Source organism: Anneissia japonica, unplaced genomic scaffold (genome assembly GCF_011630105.1).
Source record: "Anneissia japonica isolate Jap-2015-1 unplaced genomic scaffold, ASM1163010v1 scaffold3434_len466720_cov178, whole genome shotgun sequence".
Lineage (NCBI taxonomy): Eukaryota > Metazoa > Echinodermata > Crinoidea > Comatulida > Comatulidae > Anneissia > Anneissia japonica.
Genome location: NW_022718341.1, coordinates 147,900 through 166,942, shown reverse-complemented (window position 1 = coordinate 166,942; position 19,043 = coordinate 147,900). Strand labels below are relative to the sequence as shown.

General features: G+C 32.6%; 1 protein-coding gene across 1 annotated transcript in view; it reads left to right on the top strand.

Moving 5' to 3' along the window:
- The first annotated feature begins 195 nt into the window (after window positions 1-195).
- LOC117110530 (long-chain-fatty-acid--CoA ligase 4-like) overlaps window positions 196-19,043 on the top strand; it is a 38,818-nt gene continuing 19,970 nt past the window's right edge. The window contains exons 1-5 of the mRNA XM_033253277.1: window positions 196-352; window positions 2,087-2,473; window positions 3,838-4,015; window positions 6,809-6,915; window positions 18,205-18,346. Of these exons, the coding sequence (XP_033109168.1) occupies window positions 2,120-2,473; window positions 3,838-4,015; window positions 6,809-6,915; window positions 18,205-18,346 (781 nt within the window). The 5' untranslated portion in view covers window positions 196-352; window positions 2,087-2,119. The remainder of the gene's footprint in view (window positions 353-2,086; window positions 2,474-3,837; window positions 4,016-6,808; window positions 6,916-18,204; window positions 18,347-19,043) is intronic.

The window sequence follows — 19,043 nt, the reverse complement described above, 5'->3', positions numbered from 1 at the left end:
TAATAAAATACGCGACGACTTGGTAACGAAAGTTTGGCACAAGTTTTTTTAGATCCAGCTGTAGGGGGCGTCCAATTTTTCGTATTCCCACCATGCATTTCGGTGGAACACTTTTTTTGTGTGGAGAACTCTATCTTGTATTTCTAGTATCTTTGGTATACAGTGACTGCCTGTAATGCTTTAATGTTGAACCTGATTGGTAAAAGAAGGGGTGTGCGCGGTTTGTGTACACATGCGTATCCAGTCATCGAACGATAGTATTTGGTTGATCAGTTACTGAAGAATTGCTAAAGAACACATGCAGAGCGTTGTTGGTGGTGTATTTTGTGCCGTTTTGTAGGTTTTTGCAGTTGTGAGTTACACTTTATTTTATGATTTCTTAGATCCTATTGTAGGCTGAACAAACTGAAACCTTTGACATCAAACAGAGTAATATAGTACTACCTAGCTAGGCTAGCCTAGCCTAAATAAATAGCTGCATGATGAGCATCATGTGACGTTCATTAATCACAGACATGTTGTTTGGTTACACTTTTTCTTCCTCCTGCTCCTCCTCCTGAACGACAATAACGATGCCATGATAAAATTTAATAAAATAAGATAATTATTAATTGTTTTATATAATCGTTAAAGATTTTGCCTAGGTCATAGGCCTAGATAAATTGTTATTTTTTTTAAATATTTAAAATCTTCTATCAATTTTTAATAATATTATTTTATAAGGCCTAGACTTTGAATATTATTATAGGCTGGGGAAAAAGACCTGGAGGACATGTAAACACAAAACAAATCATCCTGCCTTGAAAAGAAACAAATTGTGGAAAGCGTAATGTCGCAAGACTGAACATGTTAAGAAGAATTGGAAGATGGAAAATCAATTTACCTGTTCAATGAATTTTGCATTTTATTCGGATTAATCTAAATTTGTCAGTGTTTTAAGAAATTAAATTTTAATTGCTAACTATAAATTATTCAATTAAAAAATTATGATTAAGTTTCAAAGTTTTTTTACCATACCAGTCATGTAGTTCACATTATGCGGTTGAAAGGTCAAAGCATTTAAACAAACAATCATGCAGCCAACTTTTTATATTTTGATTATTAGTTATTAAGGATTGGTATGTGTAGTATTTGGCTACTGTAAACATTACTGTTGTTATAATAAGGCCATATAAAATATAAAAATTGGTTAGCATCCTGTAATATGTTACCAATTTTCATGGTAGGGTCCTGGTAGGGAGGTTTTTTTTTTCTCTCGTCAAACATGAAAAAAAAAAGAGTGTCACAAGGAAAAACAGTGAAAAAAAAAGAGAAAGCAACAGAGACCAAAATTGCATATAAGAAATTATATAATTCATCTAGAACAAGCAGAAACTTTACCTATGAATAACCAGGGAGATGTTTGATATCTCCCTGGAATAACAGTCATAATGAAATCCGTATATAATCAATAGATGCCATGTGGCTACAGCATAGAACAACAGTAGAGCATAAAACTGCAAGTGGTCTGGTGGTAAGCAAACCTAGATATAAAATGGAGTTTGTGAGTGTCTTGTACTACCTTGCCTCCCTACCTCTCTGATGGTAGGGAGGGGATGCTAACCAATTATTTTATTTGACATGGCCTAATAGGGAACTAAAAACATGTTGATAGTATTGTTATTATTCAGCTGCTCAGTTTAGAAGAGAATATGGCAACCAGGATGAAATATATTATTTAAAAAAACAATGTTTGTGGCATAAAAGCCATTATCATCTAGAAAAATTAATTTCTATATTCTTTGCACCATTAAATTATCTGATGATAAAAGATGGCATACAATTTTTAGATTTTTTTTCTGATTTTAACTGTATAATATAAGTATATTGTAGTTGTTAATGATGAAGTCTGCTGAAAAAAATATTTTTCTCAAGAATATTTCAGATAGTCTACTTCGTGAGTACTTACATGATAAACCAAATACAGTAATTGCCTATTCTCTCTCTCTCTCTCTCTCTCTCTCGCTCTCTCTTAAGAGAACAAATACCTTCAGTATTTTATATTGATAAAACAAAGATTATCATAAATATTTTATCTTTCTTTCAGATCTAATATACAGGTTACCATACGGACGTGACAATGGTAGACAAAAAAGGTGAGACGCTTCCTGTGCGTGCTTTTATGGGAATATTGACAGCCATTGTATGGACTTACGACATACTATCTTACCCATTCTGTTACCTGTTGACAATGAGGGAGCGACAGAGGCAGAATCAGATTAAGGGTGAACCCCTGAATGGTAATCCATCCGATCCTTACCGTGACTCCACTCACTTGCACGGTCTGAAGACCACGATGTATGAAAACTGTTACACATTGGATTTATTATTCGACAAAGCCGTGGATCAGTTTGCGGATTTGAGGTGTCTGGGAACACGTGATGTACTACAAGAGGAAGATGAGAAGCAAGCTGATGGTAGAACATTTAAAAAGGTTTGTTTTAATGTATTACTATAAGTGCTTGAAGCCTTATATTTTTTATGAATTCTTTCAATTATAAATACAAGCTTTCTTATTTTCTCTTTTAATCTATAAAAATACCAAGATAAGGCCAGTAAAAAAATTCTAATAACAAAGTTGCTATAATATATATTACTACTAGATTAATACATAAATTTGTCTGTAAAGTCAAGCATACTAGAATCATATTTTTCTCTGCCAGACTTTTGGTCTGATATGATTTAGTATTGAATACATTATATAGAGTTATAATAGGCTCTACCAGTGTCCACGATACTGCTGCTTCAGTATGGAAGTATCTACTTTTTGATCACAAAAAAGAAATACAATGTTACATTCATAATTTCACATAATGCAGTACTTACACATTACAGACAATTTACAATTGGATGATATATGAATCTAATAACATAAAAGCCGATGTTATCAAATTCTCAGGAAACAATAAAAAATATAAACCTAGAGTTAATGACGGTGTGCTTAAAAATAATTAATTTGATTATAACTTTATTGTTGAAGCAATATCGTTGGACAACAATAAAGGAAGTTACGATGAAGTAATTCTTGGAAGCTATGAATTTATTCAGATAATAATTAATTATACTAGAATATGTCTTTGGATGCCATAGGTCTAATTGGCTACCCAGAGTGTTTAATATAAAGCAATGTAATTTGTAGAGAGAAGGCTTTAAAGAATTTTAAATCACAAGCCTTCATAACTTCCTTGTGTATGGAGTGCTTTCTACTGTACCTCTGCTTTTGTTATCGATTCAATATTGTTATATGGAATGACAAGAGAAACATAAACAAATCAAACTTTCATTTTTTGAACCTACCTAAAATGGAACTGGGTTGTGGTGGTGGAGGAAGGCAGTGCTTTTTATGCCATCCGTTGTGCTCATCATTGGGAGCACCATCCCCATAGTTAGTGTTCTCATGCTCATGGGAACGGTTGGCGCAGCAGTTGCGCTTAGGTTTCCCAACCCGAGGTCGGGGGTTTTAACCCTCGCTGTGCATTTCACCTACGTTTGTCTCTCTTCACCCAGGTGTATAAATGGGTACCAGGTAGGGAGATTTGGCATTGAATGTGTTGGTCTGTATCGGCATTAAATTGCAAGCACGACTAGGAATACACCCGAGGGCGTGGAGGAGATTGCACCTTGTACTAGTTTGATTATTGATCTGATGACCAGGGGTAATCACCACCAGCACCTTGTATCCCTTTGCAAAAAGTGCGGTATAAATTATATTATTATTATTGATTATTGTTATTGTTATTATTATTAATTGTTATTATCATCTGTAAAATTTTTATTTTGAAATTTTCACCTTTTCAGGTTGTTTTAGGAGATTACAAGTGGAGGACGTTCAGAGACGTGAACGAAGAAGCTGAGAATCTTGGGAAGGGTTTGCTCGCTCTGGGAATGAAACCGAAAGAAAACATTCTGATATTTGCTGAAACCAGAGCTGAGTTTCAAATTGCACTCAATGCCTGTTTCAAGTTTAACTTTCCAGGTAGGAAGCTCTGATGATATGTTTCCTATAATTAATGGTGGTGGTATATTATTAATAACTAGAAATTGCAAATTGCAAGTGAAGTGCTGCGAAGTACAACTGCATATAAATGTTCTTCGAACAAAATTATTTATGCGAGTCAAGTGAAAATAATGAATAATAAAAATATAATAAATAATATGAGACACGACTCATTGTCTATATTAGAACACTTCTCATTGGGTAACAAAGTCGTAATTTTTCATTTTTGTCAAAAAGTGTCTATAGTGGTGAATTATGGTTTAGGTTTTTTTTAATAAAGTTTCAAAAATTTCTATGTATGTGGAAAATGTAGTTGATTACCAAAGGTTACAATTTTTATTTTGAAGACTGCATGGTCTAGGAAGTGTACATTTTTTTTATGTTGCAAGTTTCCAAGGGCGGGTTTTCTAGGGGCGAGTTGACTGCCAAAGAGTGTTGCCAAAGTGTGAGCCAGCGTGTTATTTGATCACAAGTGCGAGACATCGCAGTGTGAGCCAGCGAGCCATGACGTCATGACAATAGATACGAGACGTTACTCGAGTTGTGCGAGGTATCGGCTGAGATTTGTGGAGTACAATTCAAAAAACAACTAGGTCTAATAATGAATTATTGTGATGTTAAATAGACAATGTTAGCTATCAAGGAGCGACGTTGTTTTTCATTGGGACCTTCGTCCCTTCAAGGTTAGGCCTATACCATCCTAGCTAGTCCAATCCTAGCTAGTCTAGGCCTAGAGTAGGATAAGGCTAGCGCGACATGCGGACGTTGGTATGTGTTGGTTAGTCTACAAACGTCGCCTAAAGTAATTGATTTTACCCGGCAGAACGAAAGAAGGAAACTCTGCTTTGCAGTCATCTTAGGCCCTTGTTTTTTGACAAACAATGACCTTTCAAATTGCTGTCAAGAATTATGAATTGGCTGCTTCGCAGCAACAATTGTGATAATAGCACGCATTCAAGTCTAGTTCCTTAAAATTGCTACACACTGTAATGGAAACACTTCAAGCAGTTCTGACTTGATTTAACTATTCAGATCTGTTGACAACAAATCGACTACAGTAGCATTGACAAGTGTGTCGGAGAAGGTGATTTTTAAGATCTGATGATGGTTAATGATGATTATGGAAAATTATTATTTGTGATAACATTAATATTGTGTGATTGTGAATGAAATAATTTTATTAAGATTTTGACTGTTGACAATGAAAAGTTGATGTTCAATGAAAAGTAAGTCGAGAGAACAAAAAAAAAAAAAAAAATGGAAAAATGAAATTGCAGCGATGATGATAAATGATGATGGCAAACATAATGAACAGAATGAAGGTCAAAGGAAAATCATTAAATTGATGTAGATGGTCTGATGCCTTGAATAAAATACAATAATGAATGATGGTCATGATAAATACGACGGTGACGGCTACGAAGTGGAAAGAGACTGATAATGAGGATATTTATAATGATGATAATGATCTGGTGGGTGGGGGGGTGGATGTAGGATTTGGGGGTACAGTAGGGTACGTGAGAACTTTTTCAGAATATGGACCTCTTCTCTAGGTACCCGGAAATTGCACTCTGACTCATGCTTTAAAAATCTTACCGGTACTCTATGTTCATCATTATTTTTCTTAATACAATTTAGGAGGGTGCGATCGCACGGTCTGGATCATCCCCCTCCCCCCTGCATTCACCACATATGATTATGCGTGATGGAAGTCGTGTTAACGAAAAGAAATTAATTTTGATCCTATGGATACCATAGTATTGTTGAAACTCGTATGACCATAAAAATCTGTACATTACACAAGCAAACTGTCAACATGGCATTATGTTTGCCTCAGCGGGAAATTTACTATTGTGTACACATTTTGTTTACATATTGTAGAACTCTTCGACCCATGCTGATTTTAAACTCCATTTTATGAACAATTGAACAATGCTGTATGTCAGTTGGAGGAAATAATTGGGAGTAAATTCAATGAGACAATCCTGGGAGGTGAAATTTGATAGTAAACATAATGTACATTGTTATGGTGATGGTAGTACAATAGCGAGAATTTAATATAGATGGTGAATGTACATGATGAGAGTATCTATCCAAAGATATTGAGACACAAGATAGGTCTCGCGCCTAGCAAAAATGAAGAGCTGACATAAGTCATATCTTTATGCATCTCCAGATGTACGTGCTGCCAATCTCTTTCCAATAAAGACAATTTACCTAAGTTTATCTCCAGCCAAACACTGAACCTCATTTAATGGGGCACTATAAACAGGTGGAGTGGAGAAGAAACTTACATTAGTATAGTATACCCAGCATGCAATTACAGTTTTTATCTGGCGAGTTCTATCTTGTGTTTTTAATATCTTTGGATGTACCCATTATTTATATTTATATATAAATACAGATGCTAACTTACTCCGGATTAAGATTACCATACTGTATGGTAAAACCATTAAAAAGTTCAATTTAAAAAATGAATTCCTCAGTTAATTTTAAAATTATCTATGTTGTATGTTAAGAATATAATGTGTACTGTATTGTTGAAGCGTGTGTATAAATGGTGAGAGGTGCAGTCCTAAATACATCAAATTTTAATTTTGATATTGAATTTTTTTATTAAAATCAACATAAGCTATGATTAATTGAAAGGGTCATGAATTTAAAAAAGAAATGTATAATGAGTTGATATATATTATAGGCCTATTTATAAGAAAACATAACTGATATTGAAAATGGCAATAATTTTTATTTATTTTTAAAATTTCTTTTCAGTTGTTACTTTGTATGCAACATTAGGAGAGAAGGCCATAGCATATGGTATTAACCAAACAGAAGTAACGCATGTGATAACGAATGCGAGTCTTCTACCAAAACTAGCTGTAAGTACCCTTTAAAATAACAGACTAGTCTCAGTTAGCACTGAATGTAAACATGTAAGGAGACTAACTGTGAAATTTGATACGATAGAAGGGCAAGAGATTATACTGTAGTAATGTAGTTGCACTTGTGGTTGCTTTATGACATTAAATTTCTAATGTGATTGCACATTAAATGATATAGTACATCTTAAGCATCTTTAGGCAAGTGGCGTATCTAGAAGTCTTGAAATGGGTGGGTGGGGGCTGATGGGCTGATGGGGGGGAGCGAACGTGAAGTGTGGGCGCGATGATCAGTTGAGGGCCGCTAATTCGCAAAATAAGGTGATTTTCAACTACTTGAAAATCGTGATTTTTTTTTAGGGGTGGGGGATGACTGGGGGACCCAAGTAATTTTAGGGGCGTGTGTGTGTAAGCCCCGTAGTGAATGCATCTAGGCCTACATGATACATATTCTTGAGTGAACATTCTTTGCATTCCTTAAGTTACATGAATTTTCACACCACTCCTGAGAATTCATAGGAGTAAATAGCCTAAAGTTAATTTCAAATTAGTCTAAGCATTTTTACAGGCACTACCCGGGACTAACAAACAAGTGCACTGGTACTTCAAACTTACTGAGATTTTTCCTACCTCATCAGAATGTGTTTAGTATGAGAGATCGAAAGTGTACCATTTAAAAAAACTGCTATTGTATTGACTATAGTGGGATGTGAGATATTTGATATTAAATCTATAGTGTATTGTTGCTTCATTTGTTTGGAGAGATCGATGCTAGTATTCTGATATCAATCATCTAAATCACAGGTGGGCAAAGTGTGGTCCAAAATTTTTTTTTGCAGCCCGTAAAAACAAATTAAAAACCGTATGTGTGCGGTCCACCAACCATCTTTGCCTAGAAAACACCTTGTTTTTTATGGCCCGACACCCATCATCTGTAAAATGTAATATTAAAACTCAGAATAAAGAGGTATAATAGCAGTGCAGTGGTCTGCCTGTTAATTTATCAATTATTTATTTATTTATTTATTTATTTTCTATTTGTTTATTTATTTACTTTATTCATTTATTTATATTTATTTAACTTTTAATAAATTAAATTTAAAAAAAAATATTCTGATTAATATAGGCTCTTTAATATTAGATATAATATAATTAAATTTTTTAAATTCTTGGTCCTACCTTTTTTCGGCGCCTTGAGACGATCTTATTGTGGAAGGCGCACTACAAATATCCCACCATTACCATTACCATTACCATTGCATAAAGATTTTTGGAAGCACACTGGAACCATCAAAATTTGGGTGCAGCCCTTGGTGTTAAATCAGAAATTCACTTTGGCCAATTCCAACCTATTTTTATGCCCACCCCTCATCTAAATGGACCATTCCACCAAGTCCTGCTTCTTGGATATGGTTGCTAGGTCCGACAAAACAGTAAAGTATGTACATAAACATGTGTTCATTTGTAGGACCACATCTATGTTTGTAGAATATTCGCAATATTCCTGGTTCTGTTATTGGTCAGTTGTAAAGTTTACACTATGCCAGAAAGGTCCATTTAATGCAGTGGATGTCTTATGTAGCTGAGTAAGATGCTTTCTTCCCAATTTTAGGGTTCTCGGATAATATCCTGTAGTCCGTAAAAGATATTTCTTCAGGATTTTTTTTTCTCACAATAAAACCTCTAATAATTTAGCATAACAAAATAACGATAAAGTTAATAAATATTAATAAAGTATAATAATAAACAAAAGATGACTTAATATTGGTAATATTTAATTGAAATAGATAATATACTTCTTATGATAATAGAATGATAAGAACTCAACTAATTAAGTTTAGAAAATTAATAAAGTATATAATGATAAAAAAAATAACTTACTAAATTGTTAATATTTAATAATTGAAATAAATACTACACTTCTTATGATAATAGAATGCTAAGAACTCAAGTAATTAGAAAAAAAATAACCCTTTAAATCTAATCTCATTTCATGAATAATATGACTATTTTCATCTGTAATTCGTGTTTGTTAAATGACCTTTTTCAGATCCTTTCAGACAGTAAGGTATTATATTGCTATGTTTTATGTCTGAAAATTGTTAAGAGAAATATAGTAGTAGTTTCGTCATTACTTTCTTCACTTACTTTTCCTTCCTCATCTCAAAACTAAAAAGAATACCTTATAAAATTTCATCATCACAAAAAGCCTTGACCATTTTCTGCATTGTAACATAGGTTATCACCCATTGTCTAGGCTTGATTGCGAAAAACAAATAGTAGATTTCAGATTGGAGAACTTAAAAAAAAAAAGTATTGCATTTTTTTCGCAATTCGGCTAGGCAAGTGACTTATTGACTTAAAACAACTTAAGCTAGCACGGTTAATTAAGAAAAGGGCTCTGAAATATATAGTTTCCAAATATGTGGTGGTCAGTAATCCTTTGTGATTCTTCTTCAGTTGTGAAGCATGTTTTTTTTTCTTGTAGCTTAACACAGAGAGCATAGATACTTATAATTTATTACAGTTATTCCAATATTTGTGGGATTTCAACAAAAATAACACTTATCGGCAGAGAAACATCTAATCCCTAATGCTAAGTAAAACCTATGTCTATAATTAGCTACCAAATGACGCAATTCAACACATGATTGTAGTTGCCAGGTGATTTAGCCAGAGGTGAACAATTGCTTTCTACGTTCCTGCTGTACTAGATATACTAACTGTACTTTAAATAAATGACGTACAACCATTTATTAGGCGAGACTTTTTTTTTATTCCTTGTTCAGCGCACTTATTTTTTTAAAGATCATCGGAGGAGGGCGGAATAAAGATGAAAACAAAATTTTGTTTTCACATTCAGCAAATAGTTTTGCCAATAACATGCAGGCATAGGAGAAAATAAGAATAAAATTTTGTTGGTGAATGTAAAATGGGATGATTATTGTTCCAAATTTATATAATTATGAAGAAATATACATCTTATTTTTGGAGATTTCAAGGCAGCGGAGGGCGTAAAAAAACCCTGAAATTTCCATCTTCCGTAGCGGTGGGTGCACTAATTGGCCAAAAAATAAAATTTAATTTTTATTGGAAATCATCAATATTTGCAGTCGATGGGTTTGATAAACAAGGTATAATAAATGTCTCACCTTATATAAAAAAAAATGAACAATTAAGATTACTGTACATGTTAATACAAAATAATATTAAATCATTGCTATTTGTTCAATTTCTAATATTAGAATAGGCCTACCAAGTAATGTATTTCAATTTCTGAATTACATTAATATAAGATACTAGCATACAGTACCCGTGCCGAGGAGTGGGGAAATGTGGCGATGTATATTGTTGAATTTAAGGGAAGTCGAGGAGGCAATCGCGGATGTTATGGTTAGCATGTTATTATTTTTCTAATATAAAGGACGTCTTTGTAGATAATGTTTTGAGTGTCTTTGCTGAATAGTCCTTGTGTTGTGAGGAATTATTGTGCAGTTTGATGATGGGCGGATCCACAATTTTTCAAACGGGTAGGGGGCACAACAGTTTTAGAATAGATAAGTGAGTAGCACATAACATTAATTTGCACTGAAATTTGAAAAATTTTGTGGCAAAACAGGGAGGCACATGCCCGCACCCCCTCTCCCCCTTACCCTAGCTATGTCTAGCAGAAATAATTAGGCCTAGCTTATATCATGCTTGTGTCGAGGTGTACGTTTATTTTTACCTAATCGATTTCTAAAACATGCCATTTTTGCTGATGTTTTTGACGCATATAAGACTACGTTAATATATTCTGTGGGTACTTTGTGGTGTGGTGGCGTACATGCTGCTCATATATCTTGTTGACGTGAGGCATGTGCGGTGACGTAATGAAGCTGCGAGACAGACTTTCTTTTTCAGTCTGACACAATATTTCTTAATCTGAGCACTGCAAGACAGATTAACAGAGGGGATTTATTTATGTGACGTTTAGTGGTTCACAAAGCAGATACTGATTTTCAGTGGTTTTTGACTGTTTTTTGCCAAGGTTGTTATACAATATCCAGCCTTGAAAATTAAGTAGCGGGACGGGTTGTGACATATAGATAATGTTTTCTTCAAAAATTGAATTTGAATGCATGAATGCATGTAATTGAATTATAATGCATTAAAAAAAAAAAGGTTGCCACTTCTATAGAGCCTTAGAAAGAAATACAAATTTATACACTTCACAATTAAAACCACAAAATGACAGTTCAGATAAATGGGCCTTTCTGCTAAGCATTGTTACTTGGATAATTTTGGTATGGTAATAATAATAATGATGATTATTTTAGCAGAAATGCTGGACTTGCTAATAATAGCACCTGGGATAAAAAGCAAAATGTCCTTCATATGGAAATTACATTTGAAATTTAAACTCTACATTCAAAATAATCTACATTTTCAGTAATAGAAGTCTTGATACACTTGAGTTGATTGTTGAGTTTAATAGTAAATCTTCAAAGTCACCTTGACTAGACTCATTCATGCATTATTACTGGTATTCCATGGTTCATCGTTATAAATTCATTCACGTTTTGGAATTTAGTTTTCATGATACCAGCAAAACATTCTATATTTTCACATGAAATATTTTTGTTTTTAACAGTAACAAATTTACCAGTAAAAAAATATTTTGATAGTTAGAAGGATAGTTGGTATCCTTCTAGAATATTTGAGCTGGTATGTTTTACTGTGAATAATAGATAATCAGTTTGTTGATTTGTTTTTTGTTCCTTTGTTCATTCACTCATACATTCATACATTCATTCATACATTCATTCATATGTTCATTCATACATTTGTTATTTCATTCATTCATTCTTTCATTCATTCATTCATTCATTCATTCATTCATTCATTCATTCATATGTTCATTCATTCATATACAGTATTCATCTACTTATTTTATTCACTTTTTCATTCAATCATTCATTTATTCATTCATTCATTCATTCATACAGTATTCATCTACTCATTTATTCATTCTTTCATTTATTCATGTACAGTATTCGTCTACTCATTTTTTTCACTCTTTCATTCATTCAATCAATCAATCAATCATTCTTTCATTCATCTATTCATATAGTATTCATCTACTCATTCATTCATTTATTCATTTCTTCTTTCAATAGACTTATATTCATTCTTTCATTTGTTTACTCACTCATTGTTAATCATTAATTATTCACCATCATGGTTTGCTGGCTAAAATGACAATTTATGAACACTTTAAAGATAAACAATTGCCTTACAAATTTAGAATGAAACATATTATTTTTTTCCTTTAAATACTGATTTTTTGTTTGAAATAATTTAGTCAGTGTTTATTCGAATTTGAGTTCTATTGAAATGACAGTCTAAACACACCCTACCTCCAGACCAAAATTTCCCACAATTTTCCATTGAAAAGGGAATATTGGAAAGTAATAGTACTATAGTAATTGTAGTAGAGATAGTAGAGACCTGCATTATTTTCTATGTCTGAGTTCAAGGGTGCTTCATGAATTTTTGAGCTTAAAAAAAATGTAAAAAAAAGGACTAATTTAAGACAAAACAGCAGATCCCAGTGTCCTACACCATTGTATTTGAAAACTGTTTTATCATGTTAAGACATGATATCATTATTGCCACATTGTGATTGTATTGATTGTGTATCATTCTGACCCACATCAAAGTCACTTTGTTTAGTAGTACAGAACCAGGCACAGTACTGTAGCCTCTTTATATAAATCTAATTTTTACAAGTACAACTGTCATTGACAGAAACATTTTGTTCTCAGTCTGTAATATCAATTCAGTAAATACGCAGCATTCCTGTATGTCAGTTATATCAACTGTAACTCTTGAAAATGCATTTAAAATTCTGTCACTTTTGAAAAAAACGCATAATTGTTAAATTATGTACTAGCTTAGTTTAGTAGAACTTGGAACGAGAAAAAACAAAATTTGTGGGAATTAAAAATGTATATGATTTATTTTTTTCAAAATGCATTATAAAATTTTTTTCAAAATGCATCATAAATGTTAAAAGTAAAAATAGAAAAAAATGGCATGAAGTACTTTAAAGACTAGTTTTAATGACTAGCTTTCATGCACATAGTGTTTAGTTTTAAATGTTTTATCAATTCATTTTATTTCATTTACTGGTATAAAAATACTCATAGAATTGTTCAAAATTATCTGAATCTACAGTAAAAATGGAATTTATTTATTAATTTTCTTTCTTTATACTGTAGGCACTTTCAGTAATATTGCACTGCTTTTCAAAGTGATACAGTTTAAACATAACAAAAATATACTGTATACAATGTATAAAATTGATTAACAAAAATTCCAAGTTGGGATAACTATATTGTTATGGGAGAACAATACAAGACATCAAACAAAAGAAATTTATGCTAAAACACCAACATCAAATACACTTTAATGGTACACACTTACGTAATTATTAATATAACAATATTAGATTAACACTGCCCCGCAACGCTTGACTGCCAAACACGAAGATCTCCATTTTTCAGGTTTTTTTACGGAATCCGATAGATGGGGTAATTACAGACATGTACTAACAATTTGAACACTATATTCAGTCTGGACCGTAAGTATTTCACTATTTGTTTGTTTACATAGCATAAAGTGGTATTGATTTACTTTTACGAAATCGCATTATCTCAGCTTTGTTGTGTGAAATTGCGTAAATCTTCAAAAGTGAGTAATTTCCATTTTGCTGTTACGGGTCACAGATTGTGATTAGAATAAAGTGTTTGGTATCATTGTAAAGCTAAATTGTTTGTAGTTCTTCTAGTATTCACTACGTGTCAATCTAATGACATACACACTCTCAACGAGCTTCGGAAAAGTGTTAAAATTTGCTAAAAAGTCTGGCGGTGGCCGATACTATTTTTTCAAACCTTTGGCGGTTAGAGTGTTAATATAGCATGACAATACAACTTAATAGTATTTTGATTCATTAAATTAAATAGACCAAACAGCATTCTGTATACTACTATGTCAGGAGTATACATTTCGCTACCTTCACCTTGTAATACAAATCCTTACCTGCAAGTTCTAAAATAAATTAATTTACTTGATTGGTTCATAATGAATGCATTTCATTAACTTTGTAAAAAGGCTCAATAGTTTTCCATAAAAAAAAAAAAAAAAATACTATCCCTGCCACATTCATACATTGTCAACTTACTACAGATTTAGATAATGTTAGGCCCTTTAGGTTTAAATTGTTACCACCTTTTTCGACTTCAAATTGCGCAGTGGTCTCTGAGTGTGGTCTCCAATGAGATGATTAGCTTTGTGTTCAAATATTGAATATTTTTATTTGGTATTTTGGTAAAAAGTGGTCTGCTGAATTAGTGGGGTCTTGAATTGGTTTAAATCCCAAGTTTATATCCCACAAATATAGAAGATATGGTGTGTTCTGTGTAAAAGTTGCTAAAGGTTAAGTTTACCTGTTTGAAGGTAATGCTCATTCTTTTGACCTGGATAAGAGTGCTATGTTGATAGTAGACTTTGTGGGTTTACTATCCTGTTATCTGTTTTTAGTGTTGAAGGTACAGTAGGTTAAAGAGAGTAAAGGCCACTGTTGATTATTATTTTGTACAGTGATTTTGGTTGTATCAAAGACCTGTAGCCACATACATTCAGTGAAGTTGATTTCTCTTTATCATTTATTTATGACATATAATAAACCAGCCCATATTTCATCTCTTGTAATAACTCAATTCCTGAGCGCACTTATGAAATAATAGGCTTATTCTCCTCAAGTAGTGTATTTTTGTTACATCTCACCCCGTATTGCTGTAACTTGTTCCCCAGTGACCCCTAGCGAGGTGTGTTTACCATATGAACAATCAAGATCAATCTGAAAATGTTGGATATGATATCAATGCATGGGAATATGATACAAAGCCTACAAAATTACTTGTTAAATTGTAACTTTAAAAATTTACTCATATAGGCTTAGTACTGTACACTACTATTTTGTAATACAGTGATTTCTTTGTTCAAATCTGTATACATTTATTTAAAGCATTGCATTGACACTTGGCTTTTTGATTAATGTACTGTACAAATCCCTCCATCTAAAAGCTGACTTAGCCAAATGACAGTAACATTTACTTACACATATTATAAGTTCAATAGAGTCAAAATTCAGGGATTTTTTCTGTTTTTGTTTTTGAAGCTTTCAGTTGTAGAAGAAATATACTAACATTTAGATTATAGACTATAAAAAAATAAAAAAATGTGAATGATTAAATATACTAGTGGTATCGTTCACAAGCAATTATTAATTACAAATAAAAACAGTTGTTTTGTGGTAATTTCCTATGGAATTTAAAGCAATCAAATGTAGAGTTTCAGACTTGCGGGAAAACAACCAGCAGTGGCTGTAAAATGTGACATTAGTGGGCCCAAACCAGGAGTCTCTTACAGTAGGGCCTCCAGTCAGGACCCAGATTAAAACCTCTGGTTGGAATCAAAAGAATAATAATTTTTTATGTTATATGATTATGATAGTAAAAATTGATCTTTTAGACCATAATGTCAGAAATACTGTATCAATTTCAAAACTTTCGATTGGAAAATAAATATCTTTAGTCAGACAACCTCAAGTGCCATCAGGCAACAGAGGGTCTATGCTTGTCTAACAAGTAGAAATCTCCCTTTGCACACTGGTGCCACACGGACGACAGGGTCTTACTGTATTTATGTTTGCTGTTTCGCTTCATGTTTGTATGCACAAATGTCAACAGGTCCCCTAGGTAAAAGGTCAACTATTAGATTAGTTGTCATACGACATTCACTTGTCCTTGAGGAATTTTGAACATGGGATTATCAATCCATAGAAATGTTTTGAAACTATACTATACTTACTAACTTAATTTTGAGTCAAGTGTCACTATACTATACTTACTAAATTAATTTTGAGTCAAGTGTCGTAACAATATGCTTTCACTTTGAGTAACATATCAGTGCACTTTTTATTTAAAAAAAAAAAGCATTGCTTCCTGCTCCTCAGTGAAGTGAATTTAGTTATGTGGAGTCCAGCCTTGCATTTATAGGGTGTGTTTCTACTGGAAAGGAAAACAATTTCTAGTAATGGTTCTCTCGAAGAACAATTTCCTGTGGCAGTGGGAATGGGCCCATAAAAGAGTCAAGTTTACTGTGCCGAAAAGGCATGGAAGCAATGCTGTGTCCAGTAGGTCAACAACAATTTCTTGTGGTGCGGTTTTCTTATTCTAGATAAATGCAATTACTAACTAATGATAAGAGATCTGTTTCTTGCTTTTCGGTGGAAATACCCACACTATAAAATTTGACAAATAAGTGTGATATACCCATATTTGGGTGTAATATGACATCACCATGCCCATATTTGGGTACATAGCACAAATTAATTTTGCCATAAAATCGAAATGATTTCTAGGAACAGTTCTTTCAAGATTATGATAATATCCTACAGTATGGCAGTGAAAACAGGCCCATATAATTACAATATAATTATTTATTTATATATTTAAATGGCAAATTATTTTGTATACATTATATAATCTCATTATGCTTGGTGATGGTGATGCTGCTATGGAAAGTTACCATGGCAACCTGTGATGTGATGACATCAATGCAAATTGATTGCTGCACTTAAAATCTCGGTAAAAAAGTAGGGAATTCTGATTAACAGATTTTAAAGGAAAACATTTATTAATAGTACATCTTTTGTTTTCATGATCATGATGGTGATGATGATGTTACCATAGGAAGGTTACCATAGCAAATTTATGGATGATTTGATGTATCGAAATAGGGAATGTTGAATAAAGAGCAAAATTTGATTAATGTGTCAACACAATTACTTTATAGTTGCTGGGTATAGTATTTGCAAAAATGATTTTTTAATACTTTCTTTGAAAAAAAGGTGGTTTTAATGAGTAGTGCTTTAATGTTTGGTGTCTCATTCATTCTCTATTCTTATTTTTAGTTTCCATTATACTTTAGAGAGTACAGTACGATAAGAAAAAACAAATATTCTCTGATGATGTATGAAAGTGAAACAAAATCATACGCCTGCTAAATGAAGTACTATTAATATCTCATCTTAAATGTTGAATACATGCCAAACTGAAATTATAATATTGAGTTCTCTATTATGGTTACTATTAATAGTAAATGGCCAATTGATCTGGCATTTGCTTGAAACATCTACCTCTGCAACATTTCTAAACTAGATTTTTTTTGTCCATTTGAGTCATTCCGTAACCATGAAATTATTCCATCACAATAGAATCATTCCATCACTATGGAATCATATCCTATATTTACTACAGAAGTTATGGGAAAATAATTGGTAAAGAGAGTGAGAGTAATGAGTGACAACAAGGAGTTAAGATTTCGTTTTACATTTTAAAATGATAATAAGTCAAATATTTGTGAATGGAATATTTTATTTAAGTATTCTTCAGAAAATATGTTTGAAAAGATATTAACATTGAAAGTGAAAAATAGCATAGCTTAATATCTTGCATTTGAAATTTACAGGAGAAAACCACACAGCAAGTAGGTTAGTGGCTATGATGACGGTGCTTACCTTCAGATACCGTAGACCTGGGTTCAAATCCTATTAAAATCCTTATTTCTCAATTCAAGTCCTATCAGATAATTATATTTGACAAAAACATGTGACATGCCTAAATATGGTCATGATGACATCACATCATGACCATATATAGGCACATCATGACTATGTATGGGAATACAAAATTTTTTTGTAAAAGAAAATTCAAATCAAGAGAGTAATTTTATCCTGACATCAGTTGATGGAACACCCTAAATACTGATGTCATCTTGTGAACATTTTTTGGGTTTTTTTTCCAGTGGTAGTTTTGACCCTGCTGATTTATGTGTCATCTTTTGGCAAATTTCTTGGCCATAAATGCTTACATTATTTGTGTTTATATTTTACAAATAAAAATTACAATCGAAATGATCTTCTCAGCACCAAATACCATTGATTGAGATTTGTACCATATGTCACTTGGTATTTCAAAAGCATAATAATTTTTATCACAGCATATGGTATTCACACTGATCATAAAGTATACATAAAAAAGTAAACATGCATACCCAATTTGTACCTAGCACAAGATGAAAGAATTAAGCGTTTAATTTATTTTCCCCTCTTCTCATCTCTAGCTTACAAATCATTTGTAAAAAATGTTGTGCATCTTTGTATTTTTTTTCATGCAGGCAATTAAAAAAGACATCCCTAATGTTACAAACATTATCTACATGGAAGACCAACTGAAAAAGATAAGAAGTACAGATTTCGACAATGGGGTTAAAGTTCACTCTTTCTCGTCTGTCATTGAGAAAGGTTTGAACACAGTAGGTGAGTTATGAACAAGATATTGTAAGTTACAGTAGTTGTGATAATTCTGATGATAATATTAATGATAATGGATATTGGTATTGCGATAAATGTACATGTTATTGACAAAATATTAAAAGTCAGACATTTATTTAAAGTTAAAATATTTTACAAAGTCTCAAAATGTGGCAAAGACAAGCCAAACCAGTCACTTGTTGCAAATCCTGTTTCAGAGATATTGGCCAAAACATACTGGAATGTCAAATTTTTTAAAATCCATTTTATTGCACTAAACTAACTTTTATATATCTATACATCATGCTATGCTATTATTTTCCCCATTTTCAAAGTTAAAACAACAATTTTAACGATTTGGTGATGGTTTCTGCCTGTGAAATGCCCGAAATCATAAACTTTAAAAGGCTGATTTGTCAAATATTGTTTTTTAGATAGCTGTATATTTAAACGCTTCTTAAGGAAATGTTAGATTTAAGTTATTCTTTTACCATTTTATAGCTCTCTATTTTACTTCTGAACACTGTATTAAATCCCCCATTGTTAAGCCCCCGTTGGACGAGTCAATCGCCCCCACCGACCGAGCCTCGTCGGGCTGTCGTACCAAAAAAAAAAGATTTAAAAATAGGCCTGCACCAAGCCAAAACATGTTTTTCACAGTTGTAGAGTGCCATTTCTGGCCTTCCAGAGGTCCCTATTTTTA